Source organism: Scyliorhinus torazame, chromosome 17, assembly GCF_047496885.1.
Source record: "Scyliorhinus torazame isolate Kashiwa2021f chromosome 17, sScyTor2.1, whole genome shotgun sequence".
NCBI classification, from domain to species: Eukaryota; Metazoa; Chordata; class Chondrichthyes; order Carcharhiniformes; family Scyliorhinidae; genus Scyliorhinus; species Scyliorhinus torazame.
Genome location: NC_092723.1, coordinates 174,900,484 through 174,924,352, shown reverse-complemented (window position 1 = coordinate 174,924,352; position 23,869 = coordinate 174,900,484). Strand labels below are relative to the sequence as shown.

The 23,869-nt window shown below is 53.8% G+C and overlaps 1 protein-coding gene across 1 annotated transcript in view; it reads right to left on the bottom strand.

The window, feature by feature from the left end:
* Positions 1-5,137: 5,137 nt before the first annotated feature.
* Positions 5,138-23,869, bottom strand: part of hapstr1a (HUWE1 associated protein modifying stress responses a) — a 34,566-nt gene continuing 15,834 nt past the window's right edge. The window contains exon 4 of the mRNA XM_072481708.1: positions 5,138-7,485. Within this exon, the coding sequence (XP_072337809.1) occupies positions 7,241-7,485 (245 nt within the window). The 3' untranslated portion in view covers positions 5,138-7,240. The remainder of the gene's footprint in view (positions 7,486-23,869) is intronic.

The following is a 23,869-nucleotide window of genomic DNA, read 5'->3' as shown; positions in this document are numbered from 1 at the left end:
AATGAGAATGAAAATCGCTTATTGTCACAAGTAGGCTTCAAATGAAGTTACTGTGAAAAGCCCCTAGTCGCCACATTCCGGCGCCTGTTCGGAGAGGCTGGTACGGGAATTGAATCGTGCTGCTGGGATGCCTTGGTCTGCTTTCAAAGCCAGCAATTTAGCCCTGTGCTAAACCAGCCCCTCAGGGCAGTATTTCACTGCCTTTAAAGCGTTTTGAGACATTGTGGTTTCAACAGGTTATACAAAAATCAAAAGTCATTAAAAAAAATTATGCTTCACTTTTTCCAGTTCTTATATATGCATCTTCTGAGGTGACAAAAATGAAATGAATAAATGAATGAAAATCGCTGATTGTCACACGTAGGCTTCAATGAAGTTACTGTGAAAAGCCCCTCGTCGCCACATTCCGGCACCTGTTCGGGGAGGCTGGTACGGGAATTGAACCGTGCTGCTGGCCTGCCTTGGTCGTCTTTAAAAGCCAGCGATTTAGCCCAGTGTGCTAAACCAGCCCCAGATCCCAGTGCCCAGAATGGCATACATCAATCCAACTCTGCTCAAATCAGGGTTTTCTCACTTCACCATTATCTTATTTTATCCTATTTTTGGATCCAATGTCTCGATAGAGAAAACCAAGGATTTTGTTTGCTTTGTTGACTCGTTTCCTGGAACTGTCAGCTTCGATAACCTGCACGCCCACACATAAGAACTAGGAGGAGTAGGCCATCTGGCCCCTCGAGCCTTCTCCGTCTTTCAATAAAATCGTGGCTGATCTTTTTGTGGACTCAGCTCCACTTACCTGCCTGCTCACCGCAACCTTTTATTCCTTTTGATGTTCAAAAATCTATCGACCTTTGCCTTAAAACACTCAATGAGGTAGCTTCAACTGCTTCACTGGGCAGCGAATTCCACAGATTCATGACCCTTTGGGTGAAAGGTTCCTCTTCAACTCAGTCCTAAATTTGCTACCCCTTATTTTGAGGCTAAGCCCGAGTTTTAGTTTCACCTGCCAATGGAAACACCCTCCCCTGCTTCTATCCTATCTATTCCCTTCATAATTTTATATGTTTCTATTAGATCCCCCTTTATTCTTCTAAATTCCATTGAATCTAGTCCCAGTCTACTTAGTCTCTCCTCATAAGACAATGCTCCCAACTCCAGAATCAACCCAGTGAATCTCCTCTGTACCCCCTCCAATGCCAGTACATCCTTTCTCAAGGAGACCAAAACTGCACACAGATGGCAGTAACAGACGGTAGTCTCAAAGATACAGGACCACAGAGAGGGAAGGAGCAAGATTAGTGCGGGATGGGATTGGGAGACTTTTTTTTTGCCTTTTCCCCATCCTGATTGCATTATTACAGTCTTGTCCCCCTAAAATATAGGACTTGCTGCCATAGGAACAGTTGAGCTGAAAAGCACAGATACTTTTAAGGGGAAATTAGATTGGTACAAGAGGGAAAGAATAGAAGGGTATGCTGACCAGGTTAGATTAAAAGATTGGTAGAAGGCTCACGTGGAGCACAGACAGCAGCATATGCGAGTTGGGCCAAATGGATCATTTCTGTACTATAACTTGATGTAACCTCATTCAGCCTTGCTCAGTTGGTCTCCATGTACCTAAAGCCTTCCCTTAAAAGGCTACCTATATCACTTTCACCATTTCTGTTCCCTCAAGCGTATCTACTAGAAACCAACTCCAGCTAATCCTGCCATGCCCCACTAGCCCTGAACCCCTACCATTAGCATACTAGAAGACAACTGGGTCCAATATGTCAGCAAAATTGTTAATTCCTGTCTCATTCGGGCGGCACAGTGGCTAGTACCACTGCCTCATAGTGTCAGGGACCCGGGTTTGAATCCGACCTCGGGCGAATGTCTGTGTGGAGCTTGCACTTCTCTCTCCCTACCCACCGGGTGCTCCGGTTTCCTCCCAGTCCAAAGATGTGCTGGTTAGGTGGATTGGCCATGCTAAATTGCCCCTGGGTGTTCAAAATTTAGGTGGGGTTACAGGGATGAGGGTTGGTGCAGACTCGATGGGGCAATTGGCCGCCTTCTGCACTGTAGGGATTCTATGACGACAGAATCCAAATTCCCAGGGATATTAAAATAGGAAGGAAAAGGATTGGCACCCTACGGTTTAATTCAGTAGTTTCCACATTCGTTCTGTTTCACATTTTAGCTTACATACATAAACCTCTATCATTTACACAAAAGAGGAATTGCATGGTGACCAAATTAATTGAAAGCAACGTCACATTCCATTCCTAATGAACTGTCCCAAAATTATAGTTGAGATTCTCTGCACAGCCATCAAATACAAGATAAGGAAAGGAGGCCAGGTGCGACTCCAGCCAGGAAGGGAAAAGAGAGTCACTCGAAGACACTCGCATCCAGTCATAGAGCAAAATAAGAACTGTGGTAAGGTCGGCCAGTGAGCAAGCAGAAATATGTAAAACCAGTTGCAAGAAACTAAGATCCTGTTACCGATGTGACTTTACACCCCGGCTCTCAACCACAACAAAAGCATTGCATCAGTGCTATAAGTAACATAGCACCTCAGCACACAGCACCCAAAGACAAATTTTAGTCAGTCCCCCAATTTTAATTCTTGCTCTGCTCCAAATCCAAGAACAAATTATGTGCAAGCCCTAAACTACAATTATTTCACCAAACTCAAAAATACCACCTGCTCATTACAAGTCAAAGAAATACCTAGTTAGTACTTGGTTAGTTTGTCAGTAGACCTGAGAATGGTGCATGATGTGGTGAGGCCAGGCAGAAAGTCAAGATAAAAAACTTGCGCAGGTATTGGTTTCTGCACGCAAGCACAATGTACAGCTATTAGGAATTCCATAAATTAAGTTTCACATGATTGTGACCTAAATGAAGTGTTTTGCATCAAGTACTTGTATCAGTCTTTCTTTCTGCATCATATGAGCAATGTTACACCACACAGGAACAATTTACCACCTGCATTGCATGTGTTCTGCATTGCAGGCAAATGATAATCCATAGGTTAATTGGTTTCATGCACCAACCGCACATATAGGTCTTTTGAAGTACCTGATCTGTGCAATATCCCACATGGAATGTCTGTACAGATTTTAGTAGAAACATCAAAGCTACATGTTCCCGAGTCCATCACGCTAATGGAGAGATGCTGAGGCCAATTATAATCTCTCCACAAGCAGGAAAAGCAATCGCCATTACTGCACAACATGTCCTGATAGCTCAACGTAACAATGGAATTGGTCTGGGAGTGGATGATGTCAACTTTCACAACCAGTTGGTGCATGACCCAGAAACCAAAACAGCTTCAAGGGGCAAACTTAAGCATTGAGGCACCACAAGACATTCAAATATGATACTCAAGTATCCCATGTTAACATTGTTACGCCGCTACACTTTGCTCCAGAAAAATAATTTTACATACCTCTTGAGCTTTAAAATTAAAAGGACAGGGAGAAACTCGCTGAAATCCTTCACTTTCTTCAAGCACTGTCAGAGGGGGGTTTGGACAGATGTATTCATGGTTTGCATTGTTCCATTCTCCAGTTAATCATTCTCCATGATTGTCAAAAGGGAGCCAACGTCACAGGAAATACTTTCATGCAAGGGAAAATACAAAGAAAAAATACTAAACTGATCATTATTCAGCAGTACTCCCAAGGGAAAAAAAACAGAAACTAGCACAGAAGGCAACTGTTATTTACTGGCTGAAGCACTCAGGCAAACTGGAAGCATACAATTCATAGCTCTTTATTACCATCAAGCAGACAATCCAAAAGTACAGTAGTATTCATAGATGGGCTGTTAGAGTCTATGAAATAAAACGAAGTTGGGTCTGAAAGAGGCCAAATTCTCCATAAAATTTTAAGCTAGCAGTTTGGCTACAAAACATGGGGGTGGGGGGAGGAGAGAGAAGGGGTGAGAGAATATTTATATTTGCAATTGAAAGCTTTTATGCCCTCACGTTCACTGTTTAAACTCAACAAAATATATTACATGGCAAACACTGCACATTTCGAAAGCTACCTGTGAGCTTATGCCTGAACACTAACGGGTACCAGTGTCATTCACTTGAGACATTGGTGCACCATCAACTGAGTTTGCTGCAATGCCTGTATTTACATAGCGGAGCTGCACAAGGAGAAGAAAATGAGAAGGGCACAGCAAGAAAAGGAAAACCGCAATTTGTTCATTTCGGCAATGTAACAGCTGCAAACTTAGAATATTCAAAACCAATCACCAAAAACAATTCAGCCACCTAAAGAGCTGCCCTGAAAAGTTCGAGTGACCCTCATTTCTCCACAGACGAGTGCAGGTACAAACAACATTTGTTTCCCAACCTGAATTTCCATTCATTTTCCTCTCCACAAAGCTGAAGTGCAACTCGAGGTAAGGGAATGGGGGGGGGGAAATACAGACAAAATTTACCTTCAAAGTGAAGCGATTTTCAAATTAATTCATAATTAATAGACAAGTGCGATTGAAAACGGCAATGTCTGATTTGCATGGTGTTTATTCTTTCTCCCAGTGCACGCTACAGTCAGGTGAAGTAACAGTTTGGTACAGTTTTCTTACTCATTAAAAATCAAGTGCTACCTATTCTTGAAATGGCAATTACAACTTAGTGGTTTCCACCAAATGAAAAAATACGACGTAAACAAGGAAAACGAACAGCGTGCAACTTAGAAAGCCATCCAAGGAGCATCACACCATCAAGGCATTAAGGCAATACCTTTTCAGCACACCATTAAAATTCAATTTTATCAAAACATTCTACGGAATTTTATCAATCGCCTCAGTGGTTGGTGGTCTATCCCTACCTTGATTTACATTATACATTAAGCTTGAAAAGTGGCAAAAATAAACTCCTGCAAAAAAGCAAGAGGGGCTCGTGGTAACGTGATGATGAGAAGGAAATACACATGCAAATATCAATCACTGTAAACTGAAAATCTGTTAGTGCAAAGTTTGCTGAAAGCCTTTTGACTTTTAGAATGCACACCAGTCCCCGTCTCCCCCCCCCCCCCCCCCCCCCACAAAAAACTATTTCTCAAACTCAACGCTTATCCTCTTCCCCCTCCCCCCCCTCCCCCTCCCCCCACAGAAAAACATGCTGGTTCAAAAGGTGTTTCCTCTGAAACTGCCGCTTGAGCAAGTTTATTTTACATGCTCCACCCCCGACACAACTTCATACATCAATTACACCTTTCGCCTAAAATCAGTAAAACTGACCATATGACAGTTCCCAACATTTCCAATTTCAAAACGAGCCCAGTATCCGAAAAGGTAAACTATCAAAATTTCATATAGGCCGCCCATTGTTTTCAAACGTAGTGAGTTCTCACCATGTGGACTGTTGTACGAATTCCAGTATCAGGTGTCTTTTACGCACTTTCAAAGATTGTGGGTTTTTTTTAAAATAAAGTTTCACCAGTAACCAACTACGAAGCCATACTTCAATACTTACTAATAGGACCTATACTTGACTTGAGGTTGGTGAATGGGGAACAGGGGGGAATTGTCAATGGAAGGTAATTAATCGACCTAAAAATGATACTTATGTTGTATAAAGAGGGAAGTTGTATAAAGAGGGGGGAAAAAAGTGTTGCCTTGCAGCACACCCCGACGGTCTCTGGCTGAAAAAAAAATGTGCCATTTTTTAGGCTGGGTCATCTACTGCCAGCAAATAGATGAGGCTAAGAGGCACGACCCACCCTGCCTCTCCCAGTTAGTATTACTCAAATAGTTAAATTGCACTTTGCATAGGTTTCCCAGTAAGAAAACAAGACAACTCAAAATAGTTGCCAGATGTGTCTGCATGTGCAAATGGGCAAAATTGCTCAATTTAGAGTGTGTGCATGTGTATACAGACACATCATCAGCTCTTTCACGTTTCTGTGCAAGTTGTTGGATTATGTAGTGACCTTCAGCTGTGGAATTATTTTTAAATCAAAAAGTATATTAACTAAATAAAGCAAGGGGTTTCTCTGGTAAAATACAGTAAGTAGAAGTTTTTTTGCTTAGCCTGCTTACACAGTGTAAATTTACACGTTAAAATTCCTCCCAATAAAGACTTTCAAGACTAAAGTATCCCTTTCCAAACGTCCCTCCACTAAAATGCTAGCGGAGATTACAGAAATACAGTATTTTGTGACAAATTGGTTTGAAAAGTAATTCCCCAGGTTTATGCAAGTACGTTCACACAAACAATCTTCATACAAAAAAAAAGCTCACCTCCTTCAACAGACTCTCAACAATTTTTGAAAGCGAGCAGGCCTCAAGTAACTGAGCAAGTTGTAACTTTTTTTTTTTTACCCGCTGTCAAAGACTCTCCCACAAACTACCTGACCGACTTGGCCAGCTCCACCGTGAAGGAAATGTTTAAACCGAGCATGATGCAATTCTGATTTCGGATATCCACTCCAGGGTTTGGTGTGCACATTTTATTTACATTATGTAGCACTATACCAGCATCCAAATGCTTAGTATATACATTACATATATTTATATATATTTATATATTTAAACATGAGTATTTTTTAGAATTTTTATGGGAAAGTCAATATTATTGTTGTGATTTTTGCAACACTAAAACACAAGAAGTGAATCCAATAAAGATCTTTATGTTGATTTGATATTTAGTATTAATTGCATGACCATCATAGCACCATTTCCACAATCCACAGAATTAGCAGCTGCTGGAGTTTAACTAAAAATAGTCCAATATTGATACAACTTATGTTCGCACTATACAAAAACCAGTAGTGTCTTAGTACAGTGCTGTAGAATGGAAGTCTGCAGATTTGACGGAAGATGCCATTTTAACATAGACTATCAGTGATATACTGGCAATACTGTTGAAGCAGTCAACACAGAAGGAAATAAAAAAGGGCAATTAACAGTTTTAACCAAATTAACATCCAATATTACCCTTCCCTTTAAAAGGAAACAAGTTAAGGTCACTTTAGCTTGGAATCTAATGTGTTTACCCTATGATGATCTTGCTAACCACTACACAAATGATTGGATGTCCTCTGTCACAAGACCAGTATTGGGAAAGCCATAATTACAAGAGGCATCTACTGCATTAGTTAGAACTTCCTTTATGGCAATCATTATTGAATTCACTTGTACTTTCACAATCAAACAAGTTATGTTGGCCCTCCATTTCCATTCAAGAAAGTGTCGAGTATCAAGTGGCTTTCAAGTAGCACAGTGACCATATAAAAGTTCAAAGCATTCGATTGCGCTTGTGCGTTGGGGAGTCTGTGATGACATCAGTACACTGGGCTGAGGTACGCTTCCTAGTGCCACCATTGTCCAAGTGGAGCGCCATTTCTTCTGATATGAAAGTGTTCAAATCCACATCATGGAGTCCATTTCTCCTGCGGGAAGAGTTGGAGCTGCCACTTACATGAGTGGGAGACCCTGGAGTACTTGAACGTACACTTATACTAGCCATTGCTCCACTCAGACCTGTGGAGACAAAAAAAAGCAAAGCTTTAAGAATGGTCACCGCAATTGGCAATGGTTCTGACAGTTGGCTGACCACCAAAATTCCACATTTGCCAATCCACTTCAAGAAGCTGCCAGAATTCCAGCACTTCACAAAAGCACATCTTGATGTCAGCCAATCGTTCAAGCCAATGAATAGATGGGTTCAGAATAGCTGATGATGCGAGCAATATTGCACACATTCTTCATCAGAAGCTCATTAAAACAACGCTGTTCTCATCAAAATTAAAAATATGGGGTGGGCGGCACGGTGGTGCAGCTTAGCACTGCTGCTTCATGACCCCAGGTCACGGTCCCTGTGGAGTTTGCACATTCTCCCCGTGTCTGCGTCAGTCTACGGTCCAGAACCCCAAGATGTGCAGGGCAGGTGGATTGGCCACGCTAAATTGCCCCATAATTGGAGAAAAAAAGAATTGGGCATTCTAAATGTTTTTTTTAAAATCAGGTGTTGGATGATCAAGGCATCAGAAGTACCTTCTTTGACTTCGTGGTGTTTGACTGAATGGCGCCCTGCACTGCGAGGTTCCATGATTTATGAAGCAGCAATGTAAATTATCTTTGCAATTGAGTCTGACACTTGGATAATTCAATGATCCAATGATAACAGAAGGGCAAGAAAGCGAGCCGTGTCGAGATGGGGACACGAGCGAGGGGGGGGGATGACAGAGAGAGGAGAGGGAGAAGGAGGAAAGGGAGACAGAGACAGGGGGAGAGAGACAGGGGGAGAGAGACAGGGGGAGAGAGACAGGGGGAGAGAGACAGGGGGAGAGAGACAGGGGGAGAGAGACAGGGGGAGAGAGACAGGGGGAGAGAGACAGGGGGAGAGAGACAGGGGGAGAGAGACAGGGGGAGAGAGACAGGGGGAGAGAGACAGGGGGAGAGAGACAGGGGGAGAGAGACAGGGGGAGAGAGACAGGGGGAGAGAGACAGGGGGAGAGAGACAGGGGGAGAGAGACAGGGGGAGAGAGACAGGGGGAGAGAGACAGGGGGAGAGAGACAGGGGGAGAGAGACAGGGGGAGAGAGACAGGGGGAGAGAGACAGGGGGAGAGAGACAGGGGGAGAGAGACAGGGGGAGAGAGACAGGGGGAGAGAGACAGGGGGAGAGAGACAGGGGGAGAGAGACAGGGGGAGAGAGACAGGGGGAGAGAGACAGGGGGAGAGAGACAGGGGGAGAGAGACAGGGGGAGAGAGACAGGGGGAGAGAGACAGGGGGAGAGAGACAGGGGGAGAGAGACAGGGGGAGAGAGACAGGGGGAGAGAGACAGGGGGAGAGAGACAGGGGGAGAGAGACAGGGGGAGAGAGACAGGGGGAGAGAGACAGGGGGAGAGAGACAGGGGGAGAGAGACAGGGGGAGAGAGACAGGGGGAGAGAGACAGGGGGAGAGAGACAGGGGGAGAGAGACAGGGGGAGAGAGACAGGGGGAGAGAGACAGGGGGAGAGAGACAGGGGGAGAGAGACAGGGGGAGAGAGACAGGGGGAGAGAGACAGGGGGAGAGAGACAGGGGGAGAGAGACAGGGGGAGAGAGACAGGGGGAGAGAGACAGGGGGAGAGAGACAGGGGGAGAGAGACAGGGGGAGAGAGACAGGGGGAGAGAGACAGGGGGAGAGAGACAGGGGGAGAGAGACAGGGGGAGAGAGACAGGGGGAGAGAGACAGGGGGAGAGAGACAGGGGGAGAGAGACAGGGGGAGAGAGACAGGGGGAGAGAGACAGGGGGAGAGAGACAGGGGGAGAGAGACAGGGGGAGAGAGACAGGGGGAGAGAGACAGGGGGAGAGAGACAGGGGGAGAGAGACAGGGGGAGAGAGACAGGGGGAGAGAGACAGGGGGAGAGAGACAGGGGGAGAGAGACAGGGGGAGAGAGACAGGGGGAGAGAGACAGGGGGAGAGAGACAGGGGGAGAGAGACAGGGGGAGAGAGACAGGGGGAGAGAGACAGGGGAGAGAGACGGGGGAGAGAGACGGGGGAGAGAGACAGGGGAGAGAGACAGGGGGAGAGAGACAGGGGGAGAGAGACAGGGGGAGAGAGACAGGGGGAGAGAGACAGGGGGAGAGAGACGGGGGGAGAGAGACGGGGGGAGAGAGACGGGGGGAGAGAGACGGGGGAGAGAGACAGGGGGAGAGAGACAGGGGGAGAGAGACAGGGGGAGAGAGACAGGGGGAGAGAGACAGGGGGAGAGAGACAGGGGGAGAGAGACAGGGGGAGAGAGACAGGGGGAGAGAGACAGGGGGAGAGAGACAGGGGGAGAGAGACAGGGGGAGAGAGACAGGGGGAGAGAGACAGGGGGAGAGAGACAGGGGGAGAGAGACAGGGGAGAGAGACAGGGGGAGGGAGACAGGGGAGGGAGACAGGGGAGGGAGACGGAGGGCGACGGAGGGAGGGCGACGGAGGGAGGGCGACGGAGGGAGGGCGACGGAGGGAGGGCGACGGAGGGAGGGGCGACGGAGGGAGGGCGACGGAGGGAGGGCGACGGAGGGAGGGCGACGGAGGGAGGGCGACGGAGGGAGGGCGACGGAGGGAGGGCGACGGAGGGAGGGCGACGGAGGGAGGGCGACGGAGGGAGGGAGACGGAGGGAGGGAGACGGAGGGAGGGAGACGGAGGGAGGGAGACGGAGGGAGGGAGACGGAGGGAGGGAGACGGAGGGAGGGAGACGGAGGGAGGGAGACGGAGGGAGGGAGACGGAGGGAGGGAGACGGAGGGAGGGAGACGGAGGGAGGGAGACGGAGGGAGGGAGACGGAGGGAGGGAGACGGAGGGAGGGAGACGGAGGGAGGGAGACGGAGGGAGGGAGACGGAGGGAGGGAGACGGAGGGAGGGAGACGGAGGGAGGGAGACGGAGGGAGGGAGACGGAGGGAGGGAGACGGAGGGAGGGAGACGGAGGGAGGGAGACGGAGGGAGGGAGACGGAGGGAGACGGAGGGAGGGAGAGACGGAGAGAGAGCGAGACGGAGAGAGAGCGAGACGGAGAGAGAGCGAGACGGAGAGAGAGCGAGACGGAGAGAGAGCGAGACGGAGAGAGAGCGAGACGGAGAGAGAGCGAGACGGAGAGAGAGCGAGACGGAGAGAGAGCGAGACGGAGAGAGAGCGAGACGGAGAGAGAGCGAGACGGAGAGAGAGCGAGACGGAGAGAGAGCGAGACGGAGAGAGAGCGAGACGGAGAGAGAGCGAGACGGAGAGAGAGCGAGACGGAGAGAGAGCGAGGCGGAGAGAGAGCGAGGCGGAGAGAGAGCGAGGCGGAGAGAGAGCGAGGCGGAGAGAGAGCGAGGCGGAGAGAGAGCGAGGCGGAGAGAGAGCGAGGCGGAGAGAGAGCGAGGCGGAGAGAGAGCGAGGCGGAGAGAGAGCGAGGCGGAGAGAGAGCGAGGCGGAGAGAGAGCGAGGCGGAGAGAGAGCGAGACGGAGAGAGAGCGAGACGGAGAGAGAGCGAGACGGAGAGAGAGCGAGACGGAGAGAGAGCGAGACGGAGAGAGAGCGAGACGGAGAGAGAGCGAGACGGAGAGAGAGCGAGACGGGGAGAGAGAGCGAGACGGGGAGAGAGAGCGAGACGGAGAGCGAGACGGAGAGCGAGACGGAAAGGAGAGAGGGGGGGAGAGAGGGGGAGAGAGAGGGGGAGAGAGAGGGGGAGAGAGAGGGGGAGAGAGAGGGGGAGAGAGAGGGGGAGAGAGAGGGGGAGAGAGAGGGGGAGAGTGGGAGAGGGGGGGAGAGGGGGGGAGAGGGGGGGAGAGGGGGGGAGAGGGGGGGAGAGGGGGAGAGAGAAGGCGAGGAGAGGGGGAAGGGCGAGGAGAGGGGGAAGGGCGAGGAGAGGGGAAGGGCGAGGAGAGGGGGAAGGGCGAGGAGAGGGGGAAGGGCGAGGAGAGGGGGAAGGGCGAGGAGAGGGGGAAGGGCGAGGAGAGGGGGAAGGGCGAGGAGAGGGGGAAGGGCGAGGAGAGGGGGAAGGGCGAGGAGAGGGGGAAGGGCGAGGAGAGGGGGAAGGGCGAGGAGAGGGGGAAGGGCGAGGAGAGGGGGAAGGGCGAGGAGAGGGGGAAGGGCGAGGAGAGGGGGAAGGGCGAGGAGAGGGGGAAGGGCGAGGAGAGGGGGAAGGGCGAGGAGAGGGGGAAGGGCGAGGAGAGGGGGAAGGGCGAGGAGAGGGGGAAGGGCGAGGAGAGGGGGAAGGGCGAGGAGAGGGGGAAGGGCGAGGAGAGGGGAAGGGCGAGGAGAGGGGGAAGGGCGAGGAGAGGGGGAAGGGCGAGGAGAGGGGGAAGGGCGAGGAGAGGGGGAAGGGCGAGGAGAGGGGGAAGGGCGAGGAGAGGGGGAAGGGCGAGGAGAGGGGGAAGGGCGAGGAGAGGGGGGAGAGCGAGGAGAGGGGGAGAGCGAGGAGAGGGGGAGAGCGAGGAGAGGGGGAGAGCGAGGAGAGGGGGAGAGCGAGGAGAGGGGGAGAGCGAGGAGAGGGGGAGAGCGAGGAGAGGGGGAGAGCGAGGAGAGGGGGAGAGCGAGGAGAGGGGGAGAGCGAGGAGAGGGGGAGAGCGAGGAGAGGGGGAGAGCGAGGAGAGGGGGAGAGCGAGGAGAGGGGGGAGAGCGAGGAGAGGGGGAGAGCGAGGAGAGGGGGAGAGCGAGGAGAGGGGGAGAGCGAGGAGAGGGGGAGAGCGAGGAGAGGGGGAGAGCGAGGAGAGGGGGAGAGCGAGGAGAGGGGGAGAGCGAGGAGAGGGGGGAGAGCGAGGAGAGGGGGAGAGCGAGGAGAGGGGGAGAGCGAGGAGAGGGGGAGAGCGAGGAGAGGGGGAGAGCGAGGAGAGGGGGAGAGCGAGGAGAGGGGGAGAGCGAGGAGAGGGGGAGAGCGAGGAGAGGGGGAGAGCGAGGAGAGGGGGAGGAGAGCGAGGAGAGGGGGAGAGCGAGGAGAGGGGGAAGAGCGAGGAGAGGGGGAAGAGCGAGGAGAGGGGAAGAGCGAGGAGAGGGGGAAGAGCGAGGAGAGGGGGAAGAGCGAGGAGAGGGGGAAGAGCGAGGAGAGGAGGAAGAGCGAGGAGAGGGGGAAGAGCGAGGAGAGGGGGAAGAGCGAGGAGAGGAGGAAGAGCGAGGAGAGGGGGAAGAGCGAGGAGAGGGGGAAGAGCGAGGAGAGGGGGAAGAGCGAGGAGAGGGGGAAGAGCGAGGAGAGGGGGAAGAGCGAGGAGAGGGGGAAGAGCGAGGAGAGGGGGAAGAGCGAGGAGAGGGGGAAGAGCGAGGAGAGGGGGAAGAGCGAGGAGAGGGGGAAGAGCGAGGAGAGGGGGAAGAGCGAGGAGAGGGGGAAGAGCGAGGAGAGGGGGAAGAGCGAGGAGAGGGGGAAGAGCGAGGAGAGGGGGAAGAGCGAGGAGAGGGGGAAGAGCGAGGAGAGGGGGAAGAGCGAGGAGAGGGGGAAGAGCGAGGAGAGGGGGAAGAGCGAGGAGAGGGGGAAGAGCGAGGAGAGGGGGAAGAGCGAGGAGAGGGGGAAGAGCGAGGAGAGGGGGAAGAGCGAGGAGAGGGGGAAGAGCGAGGAGAGGGGGAAGAGCGAGGAGAGGGGGAAGAGCGAGGAGAGGGGGAAGAGCGAGGAGAGGGGGAAGAGCGAGGAGAGGGGGAAGAGCGAGGAGAGGGGGAAGAGCGAGGAGAGGGGGAAGAGCGAGGAGAGGGGGAAGAGCGAGGAGAGGGGGAAGAGCGAGGAGAGGGGGAAGAGCGAGGAGAGGGGGAAGAGCGAGGAGAGGGGGAAGAGCGAGGAGAGGGGGAAGAGCGAGGAGAGGGGGAAGAGCGAGGAGAGGGGGAAGAGCGAGGAGAGGGGGAAGAGCGAGGAGAGGGGGAAGAGCGAGGAGAGGGGGAAGAGCGAGGAGAGGGGGAAGAGCGAGGAGAGGGGGAAGAGCGAGGAGAGGGGGAAGAGCGAGGAGAGGGGGAAGAGCGAGGAGAGGGGGAAGAGCGAGGAGAGGGGGAAGAGCGAGGAGAGGGGGAAGAGCGAGGAGAGGGGGAAGAGCGAGGAGAGGGGGAAGAGCGAGGAGAGGGGGAAGAGCGAGGAGAGGGGGAAGAGCGAGGAGAGGGGGAAGAGCGAGGAGAGGGGGAAGAGCGAGGAGAGGGGGAAGAGCGAGGAGAGGGGGAAGAGCGAGGAGAGGGGGAAGAGCGAGGAGAGGGGGAAGAGCGAGGAGAGGGGGAAGAGCGAGGAGAGGGGGAAGAGCGAGGAGAGAGGGGAAGAGCGAGGAGAGGGGGGAGAGCGAGGAGAGGGGGGAGAGCGAGGAGAGGGGGGAGAGCGAGGAGAGGGGGAGAGCGAGGAGAGGGGGAGAGCGAGGAGAGGGGGAGAGCGAGGAGAGGGGGAGAGCGAGGAGAGGGGGAGAGCGAGGAGAGGGGGAGAGCGAGGAGAGGGGGAGAGCGAGGAGAGGGGGAGAGCGAGGAGAGGGGGAGAGCGAGGAGAGGGGGAGAGCGAGGAGAGGGGGAGAGCGAGGAGAGGGGGAGAGCGAGGAGAGGGGGAGAGCGAGGAGAGGGGGAGAGCGAGGAGAGGGGGAGAGCGAGGAGAGGGGGAGAGCGAGGAGAGGGGGAGAGCGAGGAGAGGGGAGAGCGAGGAGAGGGGGAGAGCGAGGAGAGGGGGAGAGCGAGGAGAGGGGGAGAGCGAGGAGAGGGGGAGAGCGAGGAGAGGGGGAGAGCGAGGAGAGGGGGAGAGCGAGGAGAGGGGGAGAGCGAGGAGAGGGGGAGGGCGAGGAGAGGGGGAGGGCGAGGAGAGGGGGAGGGCGAGGAGAGGGGGAGGGCGAGGAGAGGGGGAGAGCGAGGAGAGGGGGAGGGCGAGGAGAGGGGGAGGGCGAGGAGAGGGGGAGGGCGAGGAGAGGGGGAGAGCGAGGGCGAGGAGAGAGCGAGGGCGAGGAGAGAGCGAGGGCGAGGAGAGAGCGAGGACGAGGAGAGAGCGAGGAGAGAGCGAGGGCGAGGAGAGAGCGAGGGCGAGGAGAGAGCGAGGACGAGGAGAGAGCGAGGGCGAGGAGAGAGCGAGGGCGAGGAGAGAGCGAGGGCGAGGGCGAGGAGAGAGCGAGGGCGAGGAGAGAGCGAGGGCGAGGAGAGAGCGAGGGCGAGGAGAGAGCGAGGGCGAGGAGAGAGCGAGGGCGAGGAGAGAGCGAGGGCGAGGAGAGAGCGAGGGCGAGGAGAGGGCGAGGGCGAGGAGAGGGCGAGGGCGAGGCGAGGGCGAGGAGAGAGCGAGGGCGAGGAGAGAGCGAGGGCGAGGAGAGAGCGAGGGCGAGGAGAGAGCGAGGGCGAGGAGAGAGCGAGGGCGAGGAGAGAGCGAGGGCGAGGAGAGAGCGAGGGCGAGGAGAGAGCGAGGGCGAGGAGAGAGCGAGGGCGAGGAGAGAGCGAGGGCGAGGAGAGAGCGAGGGCGAGGAGAGAGCGAGGGCGAGGAGAGAGCGAGGGCGAGGAGAGAGCGAGGGCGAGGAGAGAGCGAGGGCGAGGAGAGAGCGAGGGCGAGGAGAGAGCGAGGGCGAGGAGAGAGCGAGGGCGAGGAGAGAGCGAGGGCGAGGAGAGAGCGAGGGCGAGGAGAGAGCGAGGGCGAGGAGAGAGCGAGGGCGAGGAGAGAGCGAGGGCGAGGAGAGAGCGAGGGCGAGGAGAGAGCGAGGGCGAGGAGAGAGCGAGGGCGAGGAGAGAGCGAGGGCGAGGAGAGAGCGAGGGCGAGGAGAGAGCGAGGGCGAGGAGAGAGCGAGGGCGAGGAGAGAGCGAGGGCGAGGAGAGAGCGAGGACGAGGAGAGAGCGAGGACGAGGAGAGAGCGAGGGCGAGGAGAGAGCGAGGGCGAGGAGAGAGCGAGGGCGAGGAGAGAGCGAGGGTCCGAGAGAGAGAGAGAGGAGGGTCCGAGAGAGAGAGAGGAGGGTCCGAGACAGAGAGAGAGGAGGGTCCGAGAGAGAGAGAGAGGAGGGTCCGAGAGAGAGAGGAGGGTCCGAGAGAGAGAGGAGGGTCCGAGAGAGAGAGGAGGGTCCGAGAGAGAGAGGAGGGTCCGAGAGAGAGAGGAGGGTCCGAGAGAGAGAGAGGAGGGTCCGAGAGAGAGAGAGGAGGGTCCGAGAGAGAGAGAGGAGGGTCCGAGAGAGAGAGAGGAGGGTCCGAGAGAGAGAGAGGAGAGGGGGAGGGCGAGGAGAGGGGGAGGGCGAGGAGAGGGGGAGGGCGAGGAGAGGGGGAGGGCGAGGAGAGGGGGAGGGCGAGGAGAGGGGGAGGGCGAGGAGAGGGGGAGGGCGAGGAGAGGGGGAGGGCGAGGAGAGGGGGAGGGCGAGGAGAGGGGGAGGGCGAGGAGAGGGGGAGGGCGAGGAGGAGGGCGAGGAGAGGGGAGGGCGAGGAGAGGGGGAGGGCGAGGAGAGGGGGAGGGCGAGGAGAGAGCGAGGGCGAGGATAGAGCGAGGGCGAGGAGAGAGCGAGGGCGAGGAGAGAGCGAGGGCGAGGAGAGAGCGAGGGCGAGGAGAGAGCGAGGGCGAGGAGAGAGCGAGGGCGAGGAGAGAGCGAGGGCGAGGAGAGAGCGAGGAGAGAGCGAGGGCGAGGAGAGAGCGAGGGCGAGGCGAGGGCGAGGAGAGAGCGAGGGCGAGGAGAGAGCGAGGGCGAGGAGAGAGCGAGGGCGAGGAGAGAGCGAGGGCGAGGAGAGAGCGAGGGCGAGGAGAGAGCGAGGGCGAGGAGAGAGCGAGGGCGAGGAGAGAGCGAGGGCGAGGAGAGAGCGAGGGCGAGGAGAGAGCGAGGGCGAGGAGAGAGCGAGGGCGAGGAGAGAGCGAGGAGAGAGCGAGGGCGAGGAGAGAGCGAGGAGAGAGCGAGGGCGAGGAGAGAGCGAGGGCGAGGAGAGAGCGAGGGCGAGGAGAGAGCGAGGGCGAGGAGAGAGCGAGGGCGAGGAGTGAGCGAGGGCGAGGAGAGAGCGAGGGCGAGGAGAGAGCGAGGGCGAGGAGAGAGCGAGGGCGAGGAGAGAGCGAGGGCGAGGAGAGAGCGAGGGTGAGGAGAGAGCGAGGGCGAGGAGAGAGCGAGGGCGAGGAGAGAGCGAGGAGAGAGCGAGGGCGAGGAGAGAGCGAGGGCGAGGAGAGAGTGAGGGCGAGGAGAGAGCGAGGGCGAGGAGAGAGCGAGGGCGAGGAGAGAGCGAGGGTCCGAGAGAGAGAGAGAGGAGGGTCCGAGAGAGAGAGAGGAGGGTCCGAGACAGAGAGAGAGGAGGGTCCGAGAGAGAGAGAGAGGAGGGTCCGAGAGAGAGAGGAGGGTCCGAGAGAGAGAGGAGGGTCCGAGAGAGAGAGGAGGGTCCGAGAGAGAGAGGAGGGTCCGAGAGAGAGAGGAGGGTCCGAGAGAGAGAGGAGGGTCCGAGAGAGAGAGGAGGGTCCGAGAGAGAGAGGAGGGTCCGAGAGAGAGAGAGGAGGGTCCGAGAGAGAGAGAGGAGGGTCCGAGAGAGAGAGAGGAGGGTCCGAGAGAGAGAGAGGAGGGTCCGAGAGAGAGAGGAGGGTCCGAGAGAGAGAGGAGGGTCCGAGAGAGTGAGGAGGGTCCGAGAGAGAGAGGAGGGTCCGAGAGAGAGAGGAGGGTCCGAGAGAGAGACGAGGGTCCGAGAGAGAGAGAAGGATCCGAGAGAGAGAGGAGGGTCAGAGTGAGAGAGGAGGGTCCGAGAGAGAGAGGAGGGTCCGAGAGAGAGAGGAGGGTCCGAGAGAGAGAGGGTCCGAGAGAGGAGGGTCCGAGAGAGAGAGGAGGGTCCGAGAGAGAGAGATGGGGGACGAGAGAGAGAGCGGGGGCGGGAGCGAGAGGGGGGCCGAGAGCTAGGGGGAGGCCGAGAGCGAGGGGGGGGCGAGAGCGAGGGGGGGGCGAGAGCGAGGGGGGGGGCGAGAGCGAGGGGGGGCGAGAGCGAGGGGGGGCGAGAGCGAGGGGGGGGCGAGAGCGAGGGGGGGGCGAGAGCGAGGGGGGGCGAGAGCGAGGGGGGGGGGCGAGAGCGAGAGCGAGGGGGCGAGAGCGAGGGGGGGCGAGAGCGAGGCGAGAGGGGGGGCGAGAGCGAGGGGGAGCGAGAGCGAGAGGGGGGGAGAGAGCGTGCGAGTGCGAGAGGGGGCGAGAGCGAGGCGGAGAGGGGGCGAGAGGGAGAGGGGGGTGAGAGGGAGAGGGGGGGCGAGAGGGAGAGGGGGGGCGAGAGGGAGAGGGGGCGAGAGGGAGAGCGAGAGGGAGAGGGGGGCGAGAGCGAGAAGGGGCGAGAGCGAGAAGGGGCGAGAGCGAGAAGGGGCGAGAGCGAGAAGGGGCGAGAGCGAGAGGGGGCGAGAGCGAGAGGGGGCGAGAGCGAGAGGGGGCGAGAGCGAGAGCGAGAGGCGGGCGAGAGCGAGAGGCGGGCGAGAGCGAGAGGCGGGCGAGAGCGAGAGGCGGGCGAGAGCGAGAGGCGGGCGAGAGCGAGAGGCGGGCGAGAGCGAGAGGCGGGCGAGAGCGAGAGGCGGGCGAGAGCGAGAGGCGGGCGAGAGCGAGAGGCGGGAAGAGAGAGAGAGCTGAGGGGGAGGGGCACGAGCGAGAGGGGAGGAGCACGAGCGAGAGGGGAGGCAAGAGCAAGAGAGGGAGGGAGCTGACGGGGGGGGCAAGAACAGTACGAGAGGGAAAAGGGGCAAGAGTGATTGAGTGCAACAGTACAATTTTAGCCAGAGAATATTGCAAATTGACATTCATTTCAATGCTCACTCTTGTATTGAAGTGTACCGTTTAAACTTCTATTTGAAACTGCTTTCAGAGAGGACGTTTTGTAAAGAAGTATCTTGGTCGTGATAGTGAACATGCTTAGATGAAACAGCAAAATTTTGATACACGACTCAATCTCATCTAAAGCCAACACTATTTAGCATTCTGTGACCATTAAGCTGAACATATTTCTCATTTCTGTCTCATCCATGAGCCAGTATTTATAGGCCAAGTAAAAATCCATCCAAAAAGCTGTGCATTTGAACATTAGTTTAAGCATATTTATTTTCTGTATAATAGATTATAAACATGAGACTGCATACAAATCTTTCCATTATTCCAGAAATGGATCCACCTCTAAGACTTGCCTAAAACTGAGGTGCAAATATTCAAGTCACAGTCAACCGCGCTACTCCCCGGTGACAAAATAACCTGCTAATGCTCAGTTTACAAGTTCACACAAAGAATACCCACTTGGGCAAACTACCACGGTCAAACAAAGTGTGTGGAACTGTTCCCCACAAACTAGTCTCCAAAAGACAAAATGGACTTGGAGACATTGGTGGAATTATCAGACAAGTGGCGGATGAAGTTCAATGCAGAGAAGTGTGAGGGGGTTCAATTTAGTAGGAAGAATGTGGAGAAACAGTATAGAAGAAATGGAGTAACTGAAGGAGGTGCAGGAACAAAGGAACCTGTGTGCATGTACATAAATTACTGGGGTGGTAGGGCATATTGAGAGCAATTAATAAGACACATGGGCATCCAAGGTTTTATTACTCGGGCACAGGGTACAAGAGTAAGGCTCTCATGTTAAACTTGTATAAGACTTTAGTTCAGCCTGATCTGGAGCACTGCATCCAATTCAATGTGTCAGACTTGAGGAAGGATGAGCAGGCATTGGAGAGAATAGAGATTAACAAGAACGATTCCAGGGATAAACAACTGTCGTTATGATGATGGGATTGGAGGTTGGGTTCCTTAGAGAAGACAAATCTGGGAGATGGCTTGATGGAGGTACTGAAGATACTGAGGGATATGGACAGTGTACACAGTGAGAAACTGTTCCCTCCAAGGATACATTAAGAACTAGGGGACACAGATTCAAAATAATGAGAAGAAGTGATGTGAGGAAAAATGTTTTCACCCAGAGGGTGGTTGGAGACTGGAACAAGGTTCCTGAGGGGGTGGTGGAGGGATGTTCAATCGCGGGATTCAAAAGGGAATTGGATTGCGATTTGAAAATAAGTAACGTGCAGATTACAGGGATATGGCAGGCGGCTGGGTCTCGATAAAATATTCTTTCAGAGAACCAGTGCAGGCACATTGGCCAAATGGTATCCTGGAAGAAACTGGTTCAATGCCACCATCATTTTGTTTGGAATACTGATGCAGGGAGGGAGTTATAGTTCCCTCTAATTTCATAGCCAAGACGCCATGTAATAATAATAATAATAATAATAATAATAAACACTCATTGTGACAAGTAGGCTTCAATGAAGTTACTGTGAAAAGTCCCTAGTAGCCACATTCCGGCACCTGTTCGGGGAGGCTGGTACGGGAATTGAACCCGCGCTGCTGGCCTTGTTCTGCATTGCAAGCCCAGCTGTTTAGCCCAATGTGCTAAACCAGCCCCTATGTACATACCGTTGACTTTTGGCAGCCTGTTTAACACTGGGCAGCATCATGTGACTAAAACAAGTTAATGGTTCCTTGGTCAAAGGTTCTCTTACCTTAAAAACCCCACTACAGTATTTAATAAGGGTTTCTTTGTTAACGGCTTGATGAATTGATCCAAAGAATTTAAGTCATAAAAAGCGAGAGGTACTACTCCTGGCCTCATTCACAAGTAAGGGAGGAGAATGGGAAAAAGGAGAGAGATACAAACTGCAGGCGAGAGAGTGCTCCCGAGTCCCTGACTGCTATCCAACAACATTCACTGCAAGTACAATGTGTGGATGTCAGGCAACGCTTTATGATCTCAAACAGCCAGCTGTGCTTCAACATTGAAGGTTACACCTTTCACTTCAACAATCTACCAGAAACATACCAGTTCTGACAAAAGTGCAATAGTATAAAGTCAATCCCAACAAGTTATTTATACAGTACATTTTATGTAATGAAACATCCCAAGGAAGCTCACAGTAGCATGACAAAACAAAGTCTGACACTGAACCATACGAGATGAGATTAGCTGACCAAACGAGGTAGGTTTTAAGGAGTATCTTCAAGGAGGAAAGCTAGGTGGAGGGGTTTCGGGAGGTAATTCCAATACTACACTCCTGTATGCTTCACCCGATGCCGGTGTCTATGTCTTTACACTATGTACCTTGTGTTGCCCTGTGTATTTTCTTTTCATGTATGAAATGATCTGTTTGAGCTGTTCGCAGAAAAGTACTTTTTTATTGTACCTTGGCACACGTGACAATAAACCAATCCAATCCAACTGAAGGTTTGGCCCCCGATGGTGGGAGTGATTAAAAGTGGGACGTTCAACAGGCCAGAATAAGATGAAAACATATATCGGATATATCATAACAGTAACAAAATCGGTGCCGAGCAAATCTATTGCAAAAGCATCAACAAATAGCTACGATCTCAAACAAAGTACTGCCAATGGCTGACATTGTTACTTGCCAAGAATGAAATATCTTGGGCAAATTCAACACCGAAAAATCTCATTTTCAGAAACAGTGGGGCAAAAGTCAATACAAGCACATTAATTAATTACTGGGCCATTCGACCCATTCGGCCTGCTCCACCATTCAATAAGATGGTGGCTAATTTGATTTCTGCACATCCTGCCTACCCACCATAACGTTTCACCCCCTTATCAAGAATCAATCTACCTCTGCATCAAAAATATTCAAAGACGTTGCTTGTACCGCTGCTCTGAGAAAGAGTTCCAAAGACTAATTTCTGTATTAAATAGGCAATCCCTTATTTTTGAACTGTTGAACCACCCCAGATCCTAGATTCTCCCAGAAGAGGAATCATGCTTCTCACATCTCCTCTGTCATGACCCCTCATGATCTTCGATGCTGCAATCAGTCAATTACATGAAAATCAGGTTAAGGGAGTTACCCAAACTGAGTTGGTGCTGACAGTCACACAACACAGAACAATGAACCACTAACTGGTGCACCACCTAATAATAGCGAGGTGAAGATTCAATCACTCTCTGGATTGCAACCAGTTCAATAGTCAGTGCCAATTCACACAGGTATCCCGGGAGCAAGATCTAATCCACAGGGATTGGGGTGCAAAACTGAAAACAAGCACACATGCCTCTATTCGCCATTGTAAATGCTTAAACTTCACCGAAACTCTCAGGTTAATCCCAAGTAGTGAACTAACTCTTAGGAAGCACAATTCTGCCCGGTACCAGAGCTTTCCTCAAACTTCTTCTCCAACAAAAATGTTTTGAATCCCAAGATTTGAAGCTTCTTTCCAAATTGAGTAACTATCATGGTAGGACAGTGGTTAGCACTATCGCTTGGCTTCACAGCGCCAAGGTCCCAGGTTTGATTCCCGGCTTCGGTCACTGTCTGTGCGGAGTCTGTACATTCTCCCCATGTCTGCGTGGGTTTCCTCCCACAAGTCCCGAAAGACGAGCTATTAGGTAATTTGCTCATTCTCAATTCTCCCTCTGTGTACCGGAACAGGTGTCTGAATGTGGCGACTAGGGGCTTTTCACAGTAACTTCATTGCAGTGTTAATGTAAGGCTATTTGTGACAATAAAGATTATTATTATGTTGGAATTCAAGTATTCTTGCGAGCTTCTTACAAGCTTCAGTTCCAACACATCAGATACCATTTGGCTTGGCAAGGCTGTACCAACTTATGAACCATTAAGGTACATTTAAAACTGTGTTGATAGCAGAATGTCCAGTGGTAATTGTGAATTTCACAAAAATCATTTCAACTTCAGAATTGGGACTTCCAGTCGTGGCGATGGAGTAAATGGTCGTTCACAGGGCAGCTCCAGCTCGAAGGCGTTGGTTTTGGAACTTTTTACCCCCCATTTGGGTAGTTTCAGCAGCAAGTGGTACGGAAGGGTAGGAGAGGTTATCCCCTGGATTGGCATGTCTACTGGCTATCAGAACAGGCAGAAGACAGTGAAAGACCTGGCTAAGGAGTTGGAGGAGACCTGTAGCGCAGCACCAATTGCGAAAATTGGGGAGGGGGAAGGGTCTTCGTTGGTGGCAAACCCTCAGATGGAGCAACTGATGAGCATCATCGAGGAGGAATTTCAACGACTTCCGGTGGCGACCATGGTGTGAGTGGTCTCACGTTTGGGATTTTCGGACATTTTCCCTGGCTATCAGGTGGATTGGTTGGTTACAAAAGGTGCAGGAGGGGTGATATGAGAGACTGCCTCACCGGTGGATGGATTTGTGGACCAGAAGTGGTCTAAAAAGAAAGGAACAGCTGGAGTTGTGCCTGCGACACAGATGAAGATGGCGGAGGGTCAGGGATCGGCCCTACCCTCTCAATGGTCGATGGAGCAGCTGGTGGGCTTCCTGGACGAGAAGTACACCCAGCAGAGGAAGGAGAATTTGGAGGACCTGGCTAAGGTGGTGGACCCAATAAAAGCAGGAATCGATTGGAGACGAGGCTGGAGGCCCAGAGCCAGGCGATCCGATCCAGAAGGTGGAGGAGACAATGGGGGAGCAGCTTGCCTCGATACTAGCGGAGATGGGAGTGATGCGGGATCACCAGAGGCGGCTGCAGGAGAAAGTGGAGGACTTGGAGAATCGGTCTCGCAGACAAAACTGGAGGATTGTGGGACTGCAGGAGGGCACCGAGGGAGCAGACGCCGGCACGTATGTGGCCCTAATGTACGAGAAGCAGCTGGGTAAGGGGTCATTTGACGACCCTTCGAAGTGGACCAGGCGTACAGGGTGCTGATGAGGAAGCCGCAGGGGAATGAGCTCAGAGGGCGATGATGGTGCACCTGCACCAGTTCCTGGACAAGGAGTGGATTCTGAGGTGGGCCAGGCATTCAAGGCGTCAGACCTAGAAGGGTAACGAGCTGTGTGTACCAGGACCAGAAGCGGAGTTGGCCAAGAGGAGATACAGCTTCAACAAAGTGAAGACGGCCCTCTTTAAGAAGGGGGTGAAATTTGGCATACTGTACCTGGCGCATCTGTGGGTGACCTATGAGTCGGGAGTTGCACTTCGGGACGCCTAAGTAGGCGATGGAATTTGTCAGGGACAATGAACTGGCAGGTGATGGAGGACACTTAACTTTGGAGATGTTCTCTTTCTGTTCCTTCGGGTTTTGGGTTATTGTTGTATTGTGTTTGGGGCCATTGCTCTGTGTTTGTTCTTGGTGGGGGATAGTGGGTTGCTCTTTTCTGTGTTGGGTGGGTGTTGTTAAGTTTGCGCTGGGTGAGACGCACAGTGGGGGGGTTCGTGTGTTGATGGGGGTTGGTGTTGTTATTATGTGGTTGGGGGGGGAAAACGGGGAATGCTGACAGGGGAGGAGTTTCTGAAATGTGGTTTGGAGAGGGTCGATGATGGTGGGCTCCCGAGGGTTGGCCTGAGGAGGTGCGGGACGCGGGCTGGAGGCAGGCCCAGAAGGGGCTATGGATGGGGCGGGGCGCCACAGGGCAACCCCCCCCCAGACTGAACACATGGAACGTGCATGTTGTAAGGGTTCAATGGGCTGGTCAAGAGGGCCAGTGTGTTCGCATATTTGAAGAGTCCACAAGTGGTCGTGGCTCTGTTACAGGAGACACATCCGAAGGTTGGGGATCAGAC